Here is a 17,533-nt window from a genome sequence, read left to right on the forward strand (position 1 = left end):
GGCTCTGGGAGAGGTGAGGCTGGTGGGTTAGAGCAGGGGGGCTGAGAGCCAGGACTCCTGGGTTCTCTCCCCGGCTCTGGGAGAGGAGTGGGGTCTAGTGGTTAGAGCAGGGGGGCTGGGACCTGGGTTTGTTTGTGGATCTTGGAATTGTCCAGCCTTTTTCCTGAAAGGTCTATTAATACTCCCCCCTCCCACCCCCCCGCGGCTGGGCCAGGGCAGGAAGGATGTGAATTAGAGAGAGAACTTCCCCCCCCATCCCAGGACATTATAAGAGACCCCAGCCTGGCTCAGCCATTGGAGGCTGGTTCTCCGGACTGGGGGGCTCAGCTCGGAATTTACACCCACCCCCCGAAAGTCCTGCTGGCAGGAAGGTCGGAGGGTCCCTGCTGGTCAGGGTGAGCTGTCAGTGCCCGGGCGCCTGGGTTCTCTGCCCGGCTCTGGGATGGGAGTGGGGGCTGGTGGGTTAGAGCAGGGGGGGCTGGGAGCCAGGACTCCTGGGTTCTCTGCCCGGCTCTGGGATGGGAGTGGGGGCTGGGTTAGAGCAGGGGGGGCTGGGAGCCAGGACTCCTGGGTTCTCTCCCCTGTTCTGGGAGGAGTGGGGCTGCTGGGTTAGAGCAGGGGGCTGGGAGCCAGGACTCCTGGGATCTCTCCTGTTCTGGGAGGAGTGGGGCTGGTGGGTTAGAGCAGGGGGCTGGGAGCCAGGACTCCTGGGTTCTCTCCCCAGCTCTGGGAGGGGACTGGTGGTTAGAGCAGGGGGTTGGGAGCCAGGACTCTTGGGTTCTCTCCCTGGCTCTGAGAGAGGAGTGGGGGCTGGTGGGGTTGGAGTCGGGGGACTGGAAGCCAGGACTCCTGGGTTCTCTCCCCGGCTCAGGGAGGGGAGTGAGGGCTGGTGGGTTAGAGCGGGGGGGCTCGGAGCCCGGACTCCTGGGTTCTCTCCCCGGCTCTGGGAGGGGAGTCGGGGCTGGTGGTTCAGAGCAGCGGGGCCTGGGAGCCAGGACTCCTGGGTTCTCTCCCGGCTCAGGAGGGGAGTGGGGCTGGTGGGTCAGAGCAGAGGGCTGGGCCCAGGACTCCTGGGTTCTCTCCCCGGCTCTGGGAGGGGAGTGGGGGCTGGTGGGTGAGAGCAGAGGGGCGGGGGGCCAGGACTCCTGGGTTCTCTCCCCAGCTCTGGGAGGGGAGTGGGGGCTGGTGGGTTAGAGCAGGGGGGGCTGGGAGCCAGGACTCCTGGGTTCTCTCTCTGGCTCTGGGAGGGGAGTGGGGGCTGGTGGTTCAGAGCAGTTGGGGCTGGGAGCCAGGACACCTGGGTTCTCTCCCCAGCTCTGAGGGGAGTGGGGGCTGGTGGGTTAGAGCAGGGGGGCTGGGAGTCCGGATTCAAACCCCCTTCCCCTTTGAGTAACCCCATCTCCCCCCAGGCCCTGGCCTGCTGTAACCCCCCCCCATGTCCGCAGATACTATGAGCTCGGGAAGGGCCGGGGGGCCGCTGAGCTCCGTGCGGGAGTTCACGCGTCACGCCAGCGATGTGCTGCTCAACCTGGACCAGCTTCGGCACCGCCGCGCCCTGACCGACGTCACCCTGCTGGTGGGGGGGCGCCCCCTGCTGGCCCACAAGGCGGTGCTGGCTGCCTGCAGGTGAGGGGGGCGGGGCTGGGAAGGGGTGGGGGCGTGGCTTCTGAGGAGTGGGCGTGGCTGGTGAGGGCGTGCCTGGGGGCGTGGCTAGGCATGCCGTGGCTGGGAAGGGGTGGGCGTGGCTGGAGAGAGGGCGTGGCTGTGAATGGGTGTTGGGGACTAGAGGGGCGTGGCCGGTAGGGGGCGTGGCCTGAGAGCTCCTGGATGAGAAGACTGAAGGCGTGCCTAGAGAGGGCGTGGCTGGGAAGGGGTGGGCGTGGCCAGAGTGGGCGGGGCTGGGAATGGGTGGGCGGGGCTGTGATGGGGCGCAGTGGGTAGGAGGCGTGGCCGGGACGGGGTGGGGCATGGCTAGAGAGGGCGTGGCCGGGACGGGGTGGGCGTGGCTAGAGTGGGCGTGGCTGGGCAGTGGTGGGCGGGGCTGTGAGGGGGTGCCATGGATAGGGGTCATGGTTGGGAAGAGTGGGGCGCATGGGTGGGGACATGGCTGAGGGGGCCACGGTAGCCGGCTTTGCATTGTGGTGCGGGGGAGGTGGCCGTGGGGCGGGTCCGTGTGGGGCACGAGGTGGGGGGCAATGACATGGCTGGGGGTTGGTGGGACTACCCACCGAGGAGGGGGGGGCGTCGCCCATCTGGACCCACAGCTGGGTCCCCATCCTGTGGGGAGACGGGTAGGGGGGCGCCAGGCCAGAGTCTGAGCTGCCATCGGGGTGAGGGAGAGGGGGCAGAGGAGGTGTGGCCATGGGGAGGCCGAGGTCAGGCCACGCCCCAGTGTGGGAAGGGGAGGCGTGGCCACAGGGGAGGTGTGGTCTGGGTGGGCCATGGTGCATGCTGGGAGTTGTAGTCCCCTAACCCTTCTCTCCTCCCTCCCCCCCCTCCCGGGCAGTGGCTTCTTCTACTCCATCTTCCTGGCCCAGGGGGGCAGCGAGGTCAGTGTCCTCACCCTGCCCGGCTCCATCCAGCCCGGCGGCTTCCAGGCCCTGCTGGATTTCATGTACACCTCCCGCCTGCCCCTCACCCCGGCCTCCGTCCCGGCCCTGCTCAGCGCCGCCACCTACCTGCAGATGGAGCACGTGGTGGACGCCTGTCACCGCTTCATCCAGGCCAGGTAGGGGGCGCCGGCTCCCACCTGCCCCCAGGGCGGGGACTGGCTGGCTCAGGGGGGCGGGGAATGGGGCAGGGGCCTGTCCCCTCTAGGGGGCGCCGGCTCCCACCCGGCCCCAGGGCAGGGACTGGCTGGCTCAGGGGGGTGGGGAATGGGGCAGGGGCCTGTCCCCTCTAGGGGGCGCCGGCTCCCACCCGGCCCCAGGGCGGGGACTGGCTGGCTCAGGGGGGCGGGGAATGGGGCAGGGGCCTGTCCCCTCTGGGGGGAGCCGGCTCCCACCCGGCCCCGGGGCAGGGACTGGCTGGCTCAGGGGGGCGGGGAATGGGGCAGGGGCCTGTCCCCTCTAGGGGGCGCCGGCTCCCACCCGGCCCCAGGGCGGGGACTGGCTCAGGGCGGTGGGGGGGGGAGTGGGTCGCTGCCCCCCCTCATTTCATCCCTCTCTCTTGCAGTTACGACCGTGCTAGCTTCTACCCCAAACCCCTCCCCTCCCCAGTGGACCCCAAACCCCTGGACCCCCTCCGAGGACCCCCAGATGCCAGTGGGATGGTGCCCGCAGGGGCTCCCCACCCAGAGGGGCCAGCCAGGGCCCCGGCGAAGGATTCAGGGGGGGCGCCCCCAGGGGGGGAGCGGGGCCCCCCCGACAGCCCGTCACGCTCCGAGGGGCACCCCGCCTCCCCCCGCGAGTCCAGCGGCTGCGCCCCCGACCCCAAGGCCTGCAACTGGAAGAAATACAAATTCATCGTCCTGAACTCCCTCCGGGGGGAGGGGGTGGAGGGAGGGGGTGGGGCCGGCCCCCAGCCCCCCGCCCCCCTGACCCCTCCCGAGCCCCCGGCCGGCGGAGACCGAGGCGCCTGCCGTGGCGGGGAAGAGGGGGGCGGCCCAGGGACCCAGCGGGACGGCGCCCCCTGCGGGTGAGTGGCTGAGCTGGGGAGAGGGGCGTCCGGTCCCATATATGGGGAAGGGGCGCCTGGTCCCATATGCTGAGAAGGGGAGGGGCTCCCAGTCCTGTACGTAGGGAGGGGAAGGGGCGCCCGGTCCCATACGCTGGGAGGGGGAGGGGTGTCTGGGCCCATATATGGGGAAGGGGCACCCAGTCCCATACATAGGGAGGGAGAGGGCTGGCCGGTCCCATATACGGGGGAGGGGTGCCCGGGCCCGTACGCTGGGAGGGGGAGGGGCGCCTGGTCCCATATGCAGGGAGGGAGAGGGGCACCCGGTCCCGTACACTGGGAGGGGGAGGGCTGGCCGGTCCCATATACCAGGGAGGGGCGCCCGGGCCCATATGCTGGGAGGGGGAGGGGCGCCTGGTCCCATATACTGAGTGGGGGAGGGGTGACCGGTCCCATATGTCAGTTGAGAGGGGGTGCCGGGTCCCATATATTGCGGGGGAGAGGCACCTGGTCCATATGCCGAGGGGATCGGGGCTTGTGAGCGGGGCTCCTGGTCCAATATACAGGGGCGGGCGAGTGGGGGAGGGGGCCCACTGGGGAGGGAGGAGCGATGCCTCTTGGTAGCTAAGCCCCCCCCCTTTCCCATCTCCCCACAGGCCGCACCCCCCGTCGTCACCGTGCCCCCTGTGCACCCGGCGCCTTCCCCAGGGGCGGCCCCCGTCCGCAGCAGGTGAGGGGCAAGGAAGGGGGCTCAGGCCCATGCACTGGGGGTGGGGAGGGGCCGGTCCCATACGCGCTGTGGGTGGGGGAGGGGCTGGTCCCATATGCACTGTGGGGTGGGGGAGGGGCTGGTCTGATATGCCCTGGGGGGGGGGCTGGTCCCATACGTACTGTGGGGTGGGGTGAGGGGAGGGGCCAGTCCCATGTGCTGTGGGGGGATGGGCCAGCCCCATACACTGCAGAGAGGGCTCTGAGTATTCAGGCCCCCCGCCCTGAGCCATACCCTGAACCCTCTCACCCCCCTCCCCGACAGATGTAGGGCCGTATGGCTGTGGGGCCTGCAAGCTGGGCCTGGAGGAGGAGGAGGGGGAGGAAGGTGGACGGCTGGGGGGCAGGCCCCGGCGGCCGCCCCCCACGACAACAAACCGTTCAAGTGCCAGCTCTGCCGCTCGGCCTTTCGCTACAAAGGCAACCTGGCCTCCCACCGCGCCGTCCACACCGGTATGGGGTGCTGGGGGCCGGGAGCTGGGAGAGGGGTGGGGGCAGGGAGGGGTGGGCGGGGTCAGTGGGAAGTGGGAGGGACCAGGCGAGGTGGGTGGAGTCAGGAAGGGATCAGGGGGAGGAGTCAATGGGAGGGACCAGGGGAGGGGTCAATTGGAGGTGGGAGGGACCAGGGGAGGTGGGTGGAGTCAGGAAGGGATCAGGGGGAGGGGTCAATGGGAGGGACATGGGGAGGTGGGTGGAGCCAGTAAGGGATCGGGGAGGGGTCAATGGGAGGTGGGAGGGACCTGGGGAGGTGGGTGGAGTCAGGAAGGGATCATGGGGAGGAGTCAATGGGAGGTGGGAGGGACATGGGGAGGTGGGTGGAGTCAGGAAGGGATCAGGGGGAGGGGTCAATGAGAGGGACCAGGGGAGGTGGGTGGAGTCAGTAAGGGATCGGGGGAGGGGTCAATGGGAGGTGGGAGGGACATGGGGAGGTGGGTGGAGTCAGGAAGGGATCAGGGGGAGGAGTCAATGGGAGGTGGGAGGGACCAGGGGAGGTGGGTGGAGTCAGAAAGGGATCAGGGGGAGGGGTCAATGGGAGGTGGGAGGGACCAGGGGAGGTGGGTGGAGTCAGGAAGGGATTAGGGGGAGGAGTCAATGGGAGGTGGGAGGGACCAGGGGAGGTGGGTGGGACCAAAGTGGGGACAGGAAAGGGGTGAGGGGATTGTGCGAGGGGACGGGAGGCTGTGCGGATCAGGAGAGCCGTGGGGGGCTGTGCTGCCCCCTAGCTGCCCCCTGTCTCCCCCCCCCAGGTGAGAAGCCGTACCGCTGCGGAGTCTGCGGGGCCCAGTTCAACCGGCCGGCGAACCTCAAAACCCACTCACGGATCCACTCGGGTGAAAAGCCCTACAAGTGTGAGACCTGCGGCTCCAGCTTCGTGCAGGTGCGGGCGGGGGGGGGGCGGGGCAGGCTCTGTGGGGGTCGGGAGGAGAGATGGGGGGCTGTGAAGGGGAGGCTTGGGGCAAGGAGCGGTGAGAGATACTCAGCCAATCAATAAGGGCCAACATCTAATGGTGGGAGCGGTGGGATCTGCAGCACCTCGTTCCCATCGTCTCCAACGGGAAGCAGAGCCCCCTAGAGGCCAGGCCAAGTACTGCAGCCCCCTGGAATCTGATCACGTCTCTCTCCCCCCCCCCCGGCCACCCGCCAGGTCGCCCACCTCCGGGCCCACGTGTTGATCCACACGGGCGAAAAGCCCTACCCTTGCGAGACGTGTGGGACCCGCTTCCGGCACCTACAGACCCTCAAGAGCCACATCCGGATCCACACGGGCGAGAAACCGTATCAGGTGAGTGGGGGACAGGACTCCTGGGTTCTCTCCCCGGCTCTGGGAGGGGAGTGGGGGCTGGTGGTTAGAGCAGGGGGGCTGGGAGCCAGGACTCCTGGGTTCTCTCCCCGGCTCTGGGAGGGGAGTGGGGGCTGGTGGTTAGAGCAGGGCGGGCTGGGAGCCAGGACTCCTGGGTTCTCTCCCCGGCTCTGGGAGGGGAGTGGGGGCTGCTGGTTTGAGCAAGGGGGGGCTGGGAGCCAGGACTCCTGGGTTCTCTCCCCAGTTCTGGGAGGGGAGTGGGAGCTGGTGGGTCAGAGCAGGGGGGGCTGTGAGCCAGGACTCCTGGGTTCTCTCCCCACCTCTGCGGGGGGAGTGGGGGCTGGGGGTGAGAGCAGGGGGGGCTGGGAGCCAGGACTCCTGGGTTCTCTCCCAGCTCTGGGAGGAGTGGGGCTGGTGGTTAGAGCAGGGGGCTGGGAGCCAGGACTCCTGGGTTCTCTCCCAGCTCTGGGAGGAGTGGGGGCTGGTAGTTCGAGCAGGGGGGCGGCTGGGAGCCAGGACTCCTGGGTTCTCTCCCCAGCTCTGGGAGGGGAGTGGGGGCTGGTGGTTCGAGCAGGGGGGCGGCTGGGAGCCAGGACTCCTGGGTTCTCTCCCCGGCTCTGGGAGGGGAGTGGAGGCTGGTGGGTCAGAGCAGGGGGGCTGGGAGCCAGGACTCTTGGGTTCTCTCCCCGGCTCTGGGAGGGGAGTGAGGGCTGGTGGTTCAAGCAGGGGGGCGGCTGGGAGCCAGGACTCCTGGGTTCCCCCTCTGGGCGCTGACCCCCCGCTCTCTTGTGGCCCCCACCCCGCAGTGCGAGACCTGCCACCTGCACTTCCGGCACAAGAGCCAGCTGCGCCTGCACCTGCGGCAGAAGCACGGGGCCGTCACCAACACCAAGATCCGCTACGCGGTGCTGGCCGGCCCCTCCGGCGCCCGCTGCTGAACGGGGACCGCGCTTCCTCCCCCTCCCACCAGGGGGCAGGAGAGAGGCGCCGCTCCCCACCCCCACACCGCATTGCTGCTTCCTTCGCTCCTGCCAGCAGGGGGAGCTGTCTCGGGGTAGGGGAAATTCCTGTCCTGCCAGGAGGGGCCCGCTGGTCGTGAACCCCTTTCATACCACGTGTTGTCCTGCAGTGTCTGGGCTGGGGGCTACGGGACATGGGGGGGCTATGGGCTGCAGGGGGGTGGTCTCTCTGGTCTATGGAGGACCCAGATCCATGTGTGTGTGGGGGGAGTGTATATGCACCCTGTGTTTTGAAGTGGGTCTGCCATTTTGCGCCCCCCCAGCTGGGGAGGGAACCCAGGAGTCCTGGCTCCCAGCCCCCCCTGCTCTAACCCACCACTCCCCTCCCAGAGCTGGGGAGAGAACCCAGGAGTCCTGGCTCCCAGCCCCCCCCGCACTAACCCACCAGACCCCACTCCCCTCCCAGAGCCGGGGGGAGAGAACCCAGGAGTCCTGGCTCCCAGCCCCCCCCGCACGAACCCACCAGACCCCACTCCCCTCCCAGAGCTGGGGAGGGAACCCAGGAGTCCTGGCTCCCAGCCCCCCCTGCTCTAACCCACCACTTCCCTCCCAGAGCTGGGGAGAGAACCCAGGACTCCTGGGTTCTTTAAGTGTGGCACAGGAAGTGATGTCAGAGCTCTGCAGGCAGAGCATCCTGAGAGACCACGCCCCTCTCACTTTTCTTAGCCACTTAATTTTCAGTTGATTTATGTTTTCTTCTGGAAGGCAATATCTCATTTGCTTAAACCGGTTTCAATCCAGAGTCACTCTGAATTCTCTCCCACGCTGGACCTCTCTATGGACAACTGATGACGCCGGCTTGATGTCGGCTTAACTGAAATCAGCAGTTGCCACTTGTGCCTAGACTTCACTGAAGTTCTAATTGCGATCTAAATCTGGGAGGAGTGGCTCTGGAGTGACTCTGATTTAACCACCCTGGAAGTCCCTCTAGCCAGCTGATTGTGACTCTGCAGTTTTGGTGACACTAGTGTCAACCCAAAGACACTCCAGTTAAGTTCTCAGCGATGTTGGACACATCTTTAGGGATACCAGATGTCTCTGATTTTTATCAAAATCAGGAGTCACTAGCTGTCCATGAAGACCTCAAAGACATTCTAGTCCAGTCTCAAAACTTCTGTGGATTGACTCTGGATTGACTCTGATTTTACCAAAATCCAGATTCACCATTTGTCCACAGAGTCTTTACTGAAGATGCCTACCCTAGAAGTCTCTGTGAACAACTGGTGACTCCAGAGTTTTGCTTGAACCAGTTTTAATACAGAGTCACTCCAGTTAAGCTTTCCCCTACCTACGGTGTCTCTATGGACAACTGGTGCCTCCGGCTTGATGCTGGTTTAAGGTGTTTTCTTTTCTTTAAAGAATTAAATGTATTTTTGTGCTGACAGTGGCTTTTTCTGACCCTATCCATATTTTTTTTAATTACTCCCCAAGTTGGTGGGTGTATTTTTTGTTGCTTTTAATTTGCTTTGCAATGTTAGTGCTTGGAGCAAATAGAAAAGGCATTTGAACCTCGGCCACTTGACCTCGTGTTAGTTAGTTGCCTGCTCTAGATGGTCCTAGAGTCGTATTGGGGCAGGTCTGTTGCAAAAGGGTCCTTGATGTGTTGGAGATGACTGGAAGCGTGAGGTGTAGCAAAGCAAGGAGTTTGAGCCGAAGGTCTGGGGACCTTCTGCCGTTTATCTGGTTGGAGTCTAGAACCTAGGGTATCCGGTGTTCGGGGCTATGTTATCCAGGGTTTAAATGTTCCACCTTCTGAGTGTAGAACACCCACATTTTTCTGGATATGGGATCATGGGATCCAGAACATCTGAGGTGTCTTGTCTACCGGATTGTGGGTTCTAGACTGTGTTCTTCCGGAGTCTACGTATTCCAGCTCCAGAGTCCAGATCCTCTGAGGTCTCCTCTTTATGGAATCCTGGGTTCCAAAATCTGTATTTTCTGAACCTAAATATTCCATCCACCGAGTCTGGAGCCTCTCGGATCAAAGGTTTCAGGACAGAGGTTCTCGGTTGTTAAAATGTAGATGATCCAAGTCCCCCATAACATATGGCCTCTGAGGTCTTCTGGCTATGGGTTCCTGACTTCCAGGCTCATTCTCAATAATACACCTCCAGTTACTAGAACCGCTGAGGCCTCCTGTCTACCAGACCCTGGGTTCTAGGCTCTTGGGAGTCTCTACCTCCAGATTGCAGAACCTCTCAGCTCAAGGGCTTCCAGAACGGGGGTTCTAGATTACTAATCTGTAACCCGTCCATATCCACTTTGCCAGATGGCCTTTGGGCATTTCATAGAATCATCCAATATGAGGGTTGGAAGGGACCTCAGGAGGTCATCTAGTCCAACCCCCAAAGTTCAAGTTCTGGAGACCAAAGCTAGAGTGACACAGAATGTTTAGTCTCTGGGCCCAGCTAAGGTTCTAGATTATCAGTGGATGAGCCTAGAACACAACTGATTGATGGGCTGTATCATTCGATCAGGAATCCCTCTGGATCTGGAATACTGCAGGGTGGAAGATATTTGGCATGGGTGGGGGAACAGAAGAGCTGATGCAATACACTATAAGGACTGAGACCATCTCCAACTCCCCCCAAAACAATTAAAGTCAGAGCAGGTTACTGGGGCAAGAGAGGGATCTGGGATCACAGTGATCCTAGAATAAAGCTCAAAACGTCAGCAGCAACTGGTCTTTGCTGCTCCAGAAGAGGTCTGGAACCTCTGGTGCTTCACGGTATGTGGGGGAAAGGGAGGGAGCTGTGGTTCTGGAATGAGGAGGGAAGTTTATCGCCTTCCAATTGCCAGGGGGAAGAACAAATGGGAAAAGAGAGTCTAGAATAGCATAGTCTAAAATAACCTAGGAATGGATACAAATCTCAGGGGGTAGCCGTGTTAGTCTGTATCCACAAAAACAACTCCTTGTTGTTTTTTTAGGAATGGATAGTGTGGCGTAGAACGGCTAATGGAACCCACAATCAATGTAGAGCAAAGTCTAGAACAAATAGTGCAGCCATAGCTATCTATGGAATAGATAGCCCATTCTAGAATGGATAATGTAGTCTAGAACTGACGACATAGGAATGGATTGTGTGGTCTAGAACAGATTGCCGAATCGAGACTCAATCCCTTGGGAAGGCCTAGAACGGATCGCCTGGGAATGAAAAGACCTGTCAAGAATGATAACCCAATCTAGAACCCATAGTCTCTAAACAGGTTGCGCTGTCTGGAACAGACTGCGCTGCCTGTAATGGAGAGCACAACCTCGGGTGGCAAGCGTAGTCTCGAATTCATGAGCAAGAGATGGATAACGCCACCCAGGACTGCACGGTCTAGAACTGATAACCTAGAAATGGACAGCCCAGTCTAGAACAATAGCCCAATCTAGAACCCATCGCTTAGGAAGGGATGCCACAGCCTGGACCATATAGCACCATCTAGAATGGATAGTGTAGTCTAGAACTGATGACAGTTGAATGGATAGTGTAGTATAGACCAGATCATCCAATTTAGAATCGATAGCTTAGGCAGGGATACCGCAGCCTGGACCATATAGCACCATCTAGAATGGATAGTGTAGTCTAGAACTGATGACATATGAATGGATAGCGTAGTATAGACCAGATCGTCCAGTCTAGAATCGATAGCTTAGGCAGGGATGCCGCAGCCTGGACCCATATAGCACCATCTAGAATGACTAGCCCAGGAAGGCTAGCACAGTCTAGAACGGCTTATCCAGTCTAGAAGGTTGGGCGGTCTAGAACGGCTAGACCTGATAGGTTGGGATCAGGCGACCCTCCATGCAACGGGGCTCTAGATGGACCAGGAACACACACCTCTCCCTCTCCCATCTCCTACTCCCGACCTACTCGGGGTCAGTCGTTCTCTATCACGCACAGGTTCACCCAACGACGGGACCGGTTCCCGTTACCAAGGTAGCCTTTGCTGCTGGGTATATACGCAGGGCAGCCTAGCGGGGACAGGCCCTGGGCCCCGTCCCCCCCGCCCCCTGAGCTGGCCAGTCGCCCTGTCATGGGGCTGGATACGGAGCTGGCGCCCCCTAGAGGGGACAGGCCCCTGCCCCATTCCCCGCCCCCCTGAGCCAGCCAGTCCCTGCCCTGGGGCCGGGTGGGAGCCGGCGCCCCCTAGAGGGGAAAGGCCCCTGCCCCATTCCCTGCCCCCCACCCCGTCCTGTAGCTCTTCTGGGATTTGAACCCCTCCCTCCCCCAGCTACAAGCACATATTGCCGGGAAACATGCGAACGGGGGTAGATTGCAGAGGCGGGAATATTAGACATTGACACCAAACGCGGTGGAACGAAATGTACTTTCGAGTCGCAGCTCCGCCTCGGTGTTGAGGTGGGGGAGAGGTTTGGGGCGGGCGGGGGGGTATTTTGAGCTGATTTGGGGGTATCTGTCAAAAGCTGGTTCTGGCCCCACACCCTGGAGCCCCCCAACACGCGGCTCAGTGGCTGGTTTCAATAAAGCTGTTTTTAGACAGAGGCCCCGGTGGATTTTGTTGAGCAAGGCCCTGTCCCCCCACCCCACTCCCTGCCCCACAGCGCCCCCTAGTGCCAGCCCCGCCTGCCCCACAGAGCCCCTAGCGCCGCCTGGGGCCAGCCCCCTGCTGAGCCCCCTGCTCCCTGCCCCACAGTGCCCCCTAGCGCCGCCCTGGGGCCAGCCCTGCCCAGGGAGAGCGCCCCCTGCTGCCCCAGCCCCGCTCCCTGCCCCACAGCGCCCCCTAGCGCCGCCCTGGGGCCGACGCTCCCAGCACTAAAAGGCAGCCACCTCTGGGGCGGGGCGACTGGTTATCCAGGGACCCCTCGCCCGGGCGCTGAGATGCGGCCACCTCTGGGGGTGGGGGAAGAAAAGGAAAGGAAAGAAACTCCCCACTCAGGCACAGATGCCCACGACAGATCCCACCCTCAATCTAGTGTCCCTTGGGGGGACGGGACAACCGGTTCTTCTGAGATCCAGTCCCTAGTTTAACCATCTGACTCTTGGAGGGCAGCGGGGTCTGGTGGTTAGAGGTGGGGCTGGGAGCCAGGACTCCTGGGTTCTCTCCTAAGCTCTGGGAGGGGAGTGGGGGCTGGTGGGTTAGAGCGGGGGGGGGCTGGGAGCCAGGACTCCTGGGTTCTCTCCCCGGCTCTGGGAGGGGAGTGGGGCTGGTGGGTTAGAGCCGGGGGGGCTGGGAGCCAGGACTCCTGGGTTCTCTCCCGGCTCTGGGAGGGGAGTGGGGGCTGGTGGGTTAGAGCAGGGGGGGCTGGGAGCCAGGACTCCTGGGTTCTCTCCCCGGCTCTGGGAGGGGAGTGGGGGCTGGTGGGTTAGAGCAGGGGGGGCTGGGTGCCAGGACTCCGGGGGTCTCTCCCGGCTCTGGGAGGAGTGGGGCTGGTGGGTTAGAGCAGGGGGCTGGGAGCCAGGACTCCTGGGTTCTCTCCCGGCTCTGGGAGGAGCGGGGCTGGTGGGTTAGAGGAGGGGGGGCTGGGAGCCAGGACTCCTGGGTTCTCTCCCCGGCTCTGGGAGGGGAGTAGGGGCTGGTGGGTTAGAGCAGGGGGGGCTGGGAGCCAGGACTCCTGGGTTCTCTCCCCGGCTCTGCTGCAAACTCACTGTTTAGCCTTGGGCCAGTCACTCTTTTCTCTCCACCCACCCTCTGCCCCTGGAAAGCCACAGGCTGCAGAGCTCCTGGGGGTTGCGCTGGGCTGCCCTGGGGGAGGCCGCTTCCCGCAGCGCGGGCGAGAGGGGTGCTGGGCAGGACGGGACAGAGAGCCCCAAGAAGCAGCCTGACACCCCCCACCCCACTTTTCTTAGCTGAAAAATAACTCATCCAAAACCTCTTTGGGGTGGAACCCAGGAGTCCGGGCTCCCAGCCCCCGCTACTCTAACCACCAGCCCCCACTCCCCTCCCAGAGCCGGGGAGAGAACCCAGGAGTCCTGGCTCCCAGCCCCCCCTGCTCTAACCACCAGCCCGCACTCCCCTCCCAGAGCCGGGGAGAGAACCCAGGAGTCCTGGCTCCCAGCCCCCCCTGCTCTAACCCACCAGCCCGCACTCCCCTCCCAGAGCCGGGGAGAGAACCCAGGAGTCCGGGCTCCCTGTCCTGCTGCCTGTGCTCACTGAAGAGGGGCGGGGGGGGCCCCCCAGACACGCCCCATCCCAGCTTCCTGCTCTAACAATGGACCCCGGGCAGCTGTGTCCTGCCCGTGTCCCCGCAGAGCGTCACTGCCTGAGCTGGGAGCTTCCTGCAGAGCTTGGGGGTGGGGGGGCAGGAATGGGGGGTCTCAGTTTGGATCAAGGCTCCCTGGGGTCAAGCCAGAGTCACCCCCCCCCCGAACTGCAGGTGGGGGCAGGGCTGCATTCAGCAGCCCCGTGGTGAATTCGGAATCACACACTAGGCCCCACTCCCCTCCCAGAGTCAGGGAGAGAACCCATGAGTCCTGGCTCCCAGCACCCCCCGGCTCTAACCACCAGCCCCCACTCCCCTCCCAGAGTCAGGGAGAGAACCCAGGAGTCCTGGCTCCCAGCCCACCCTGCTCTAACCACCAGCCCCCACTCCCCTCCCAGAGCTGGGGAGAGAACCCAGGAGTCCTGGCTCCCAGCCCCTCCTGCTCTAACCCACCAGCCCCGACTGCCCTCCCAGAGCCGGGGAGAGAACCCAGGAGTCCTGGCTCCCAGCCCCCCCTGCTCTAACCACCAGCCCCGACTGCCCTCCCAGAGCCGGAGAGAGAACCCAGGAGTCCTACACCCTCGATTATTAATCCAGGTCTCCCCTGCACACCAGGTGTAGACAATTGCACTCCCTGAGCTGTGATGAGGTTCACTTCCGGAGGGGATGGGGGACGGGGTTCAGATCTTAGACACTAACAGTGTGTGTGGGGGTTCGATTTGTGGGGCTGGATAGGAACTGGCGCCCCCTAGAGGGGACGGGCCCCTGCCCCATTCCCAGCTCCCCTGAGCCAGCCAGTCCCTGCCCTGGGGCCGGGTGGGAGCCGGCGCCCCCTAGGTAGGATTGTGTGTCCAGGCCCCCGTACTGCCCCGCACCCGAGAGGATTTCCCCTGCCTTACCCACAGGCAGCCAAGACACGGCCCCCAATTTCACAGGCCCCCGTGACCCCTGACACCCCCCCTTACAGGAGTTGTGGGGGGGCCACCCCATCCTCCACACCCCCAGGCTCAGCGGGGCTCCGGTCTCGGCCAGCGGCCCTCTGCTGCGGCCCTCGCCCAGCTGGCCGGATTTCCTTCCTGTGCCTCGGAGCCGGCAAGGGGGCGGGGTGGGGTGCGGAGATGGGGTCCCCCCCAGCTCCTTCCGCAACAGTCACCGAAGCAGGAAACAGGTGCGAAGACGTCAGCCCTGTTCCCCACCCCCCGACACAAACACACGCCCCAGTGAACCCAAAGGGCCGGGGTGAGTCACAGCCCCATGGCAGCAGCCGGGCCGTGGGCCAGGGGGAGACGGGGTAAGGCCGGAAAGGCAGAGAGGGGAGCCCAGCCAGATCAGAGTGACAGGCCCATCTAGCCCGGGATCCAGCCTGCCGCCCTGGGCCCTGTGTTTTCTTGGACTATTTCAGCCTGGTCACCCAGTGACCCCTCGCCCGGCGCTGAGATGCAGCCACCTCTGGGGCGGGGCGGCCGGTGACCCAGGGACCCCTCGCCCGGCGCTGAGACGCGGCCACGTCTGGGGCGGGCGGCCGGTTACCCAGGGACCTCGCCCAGCGCTGAGAGCCACCTCTGGTGCGGGCGGCCGGGACCCAGGACCCCTCGCCCGGTGCTGAGATGCGCCACCTCTGGGGCGGGCGGCCGGTTACCCAGGGACTGAGATGCAGCCACCTCTGGGGCGGACCCCTCGCCCGGCACTGAGATGCAGCCACCTCTGGGGCGGGGCGGCCGGTGACCCGGGGACCCCTCGCCCGGCGCTGAGATGCGCCCACCTCTGGGGCGGGGCAGCCGGTGACCCGGGGACCCCTCGCCTGGCGCTGAGACGCGGCCACCTCTGGGGTGGGCGGCCGGTTACCTGGGGACCCCTCGCCCGGCGCTGAGACGCGGCCACCTCTGGGGCGGGGCGGCCGGGGACCGGGGGACCCCTCGCCCGGCGCTGAGATGCGGCCACCTCTGGGGCGGGGCGGCCGGTTACCCGGGGACCCCTCGCCCGGAGCTGAGATGCGGCCACCTCTGGGGCGGGCGGCGGTTACCCAGGGACCCCTCGCCCGGCGCTGAGATGCAGCCACCTCTGGGGGGGGGAGGCCGGTTACCCGGGGACCCCTCGCCCGGCGCTGAGATGCAGCCACCTCTGGGGCGGGGCGGCCGGTTACCCAGGGACCCCTCGCCCGGCGCTGAGATGCAGCCACCTCTGGGGCGGGGCAGCCGGTTACCCGGGGACCCCTCGCCCAGAACTGAGACTCACCCGCCGTTTGCAGCGGGACAAAACGCAGCTAAACAACTCCACGTCACCCCCCCCACACACACACACAAACAGCCGACGCACAATCACATAGTGCTCTGTGCACGCGCACCCCCCCATCTCCTTCCTCGTCTGTGCCCACGCACGCCGCCCCCCCCATGCTCCAGTCCCCCCCCCCCCAACTTCCTCCCAGTTTCCTGCATTACTGCATGGCTGGGGGGTGGCGGGGGGCAGGGGAGGAGAAGGAAACAGATCAGCTAGAAACTTCCAGGCCTAATGGCCAAGAAAAACCAGAACCACCCCTGACCCCCACCCACACACCGGATCCATCTCTCCGGAACCTCCCCACCTATTCTGCAGCCCGGGGCTGCCCCCTAGTGGCAGGAGCTGGCCTCTCATTCCTGGTTCATTCCCAGGGAGTGGGGGTGGGTTGGTGGGTGCCCCCCCCAGCCCCGCTCGGGCATCTCAGCTTGGCCCGGGCGCTCCCCCTCCGCCACGTCGGTGTCCACCTTCACTTTATAGCCGCGGCGCCGAACGAAGCGGGTTTGGGTTCCCGAACCCGGCCCCCGGCGCCGGCGATCGGTATCCATTCGCAGTTCACTATTCCGACCAGGAACCCTGGTCTCCCGCAGCCCCCTCAACCCAGCCTGCCACCACCAGCCCCCGCCCCATCACGTCACAGCCATGGGCCCATCTACCCCGGCATCAGGCCTGTTGCCAAAATGTCCCGCAGGGAGCTGAGGCCGAAGAGATGCAACACAAGCCTTTGCTAAAAGGGGCGGTTCATTCCCCCCGCCACACACACATCCTCTGCGGCAGGGGGCATCACACACACACAAAGCTCCTCTCCAGCAGGGGGCATCTCACACACACACACACACACACACACACACACACACCTCCTCCCCAGCAGGGGGCATCTCACACACACACACAGCTCCTCCCCAGCAGGGGGCATCTCACACACACACACACACACACACACACAGCTCCTCTCCAGCAGGGGGCATCACACACACACACAGCTCCTCTCCAGCAGGGGGCATCACACACACACACACACACACAGAGATCCTCTCCAGCAGGGGGCATCTCTCTCTCTCTCTCTCTCACACACACACACACACACACAGAGCTCCTCTCCAGCAGGGGGCATCACACACACACACACACACACACACACACACAGATCCTCTCCAGCAGGGGGCATCTCTCTCACTCTCGCTCTCTCTCACACACACACACACACACACACACAGCTCCTCCCCAGCAGGGGGCATCACACACACACACAGCTCCTCTCCAGCAGGGGGCATCACACACACACACACACACAGCTCCTCCCCAGCAGGGGGCATCTCACACACACACACACACACACAGCTCCTCCCCAGCAGGGGGCATCTCACACACACACACACACAGCTCCTCCCCAGCAGGGGGCATAACATACACACACAGCTCCTCCCAGCAGGGCATCACACACACACACACACACAGATCCTCTCCAGCAGGGGGCATCACACACACACACACACACACACACAGCTCCTCCCCAGCAGGGGGCATCACACACACACACACACACACACACACAGCTCCTCTCCAGCAGGGGGCATCACACACACCCTGTCCCGGGCCAGGAGGTCACCTGGTCTCTTTGTTCTCCAGCACCTTCAGTTGGCACCTTTGCAGGGGAGGGGCCCAGGCCATCAGCAGACAGGACGTCGGCCATTCTCTGTGCAGACACCATCACACTGGCCCTCTGCAACAATCACACCCCCTTATCCCACCGCCTAGAGACTTGAGAACTGCCTAGGGGAAACTGAGGCAGCCACACGCTAGTCGGAGAGAACATTAGTCACACAAAGACGCGGGCGTAACGGCCCACGGGGGGGGGGGAAGCGTGTTTCTTCTTCAACGGGGCCTCGTGGCGGGTGGTTGGTC

General features: G+C 64.0%; 1 protein-coding gene across 1 annotated transcript; it reads left to right on the forward strand.

Annotated features, from left to right (window-relative positions):
- The first annotated feature begins 268 nt into the window (after positions 1–268).
- Positions 269–7,331, forward strand: BCL6B (BCL6B transcription repressor). Its single transcript, XM_039499686.1, has 9 exons — positions 269–395; positions 1,410–1,626; positions 2,507–2,728; positions 3,175–3,493; positions 4,272–4,345; positions 4,649–4,836; positions 5,631–5,761; positions 6,029–6,166; positions 6,991–7,331. Exons 2-9 carry the CDS (start codon positions 1,436–1,438, stop codon positions 7,120–7,122), a joined length of 1,395 nt encoding a protein of 464 aa, XP_039355620.1. The 5' UTR covers positions 269–395; positions 1,410–1,435; the 3' UTR covers positions 7,123–7,331.
- Positions 7,332–17,533: the final 10,202 nt, after the last annotated feature.

The sequence above is a fragment of the Mauremys reevesii genome, linkage group 14 (genome assembly GCF_016161935.1).
Source record: "Mauremys reevesii isolate NIE-2019 linkage group 14, ASM1616193v1, whole genome shotgun sequence".
In the NCBI taxonomy this organism is placed as follows: domain Eukaryota; kingdom Metazoa; phylum Chordata; order Testudines; family Geoemydidae; genus Mauremys; species Mauremys reevesii.

What these genes read in the sequence shown, in the direction of transcription:
- BCL6B (XM_039499686.1), top strand. Translation starts at nt 1,436, where the DNA reads ATGTCCGCAGATACTATGAGCTCGGGAAGGGCCGGGGGGCCGCTGAGC. An exon ending in ACTCCCTCCGGGGGGAGGGG is followed by an intron (nt 3,494 to 4,271) that starts GTGGAGGGAGGG and finishes ATCTCCCCACAG; the next exon opens with GCCGCACCCCCCGTCGTCAC. An exon ending in GCGGCCCCCGTCCGCAGCAG is followed by an intron (nt 4,346 to 4,648) that starts GTGAGGGGCAAG and finishes CCTCCCCGACAG; the next exon opens with ATGTAGGGCCGTATGGCTGT.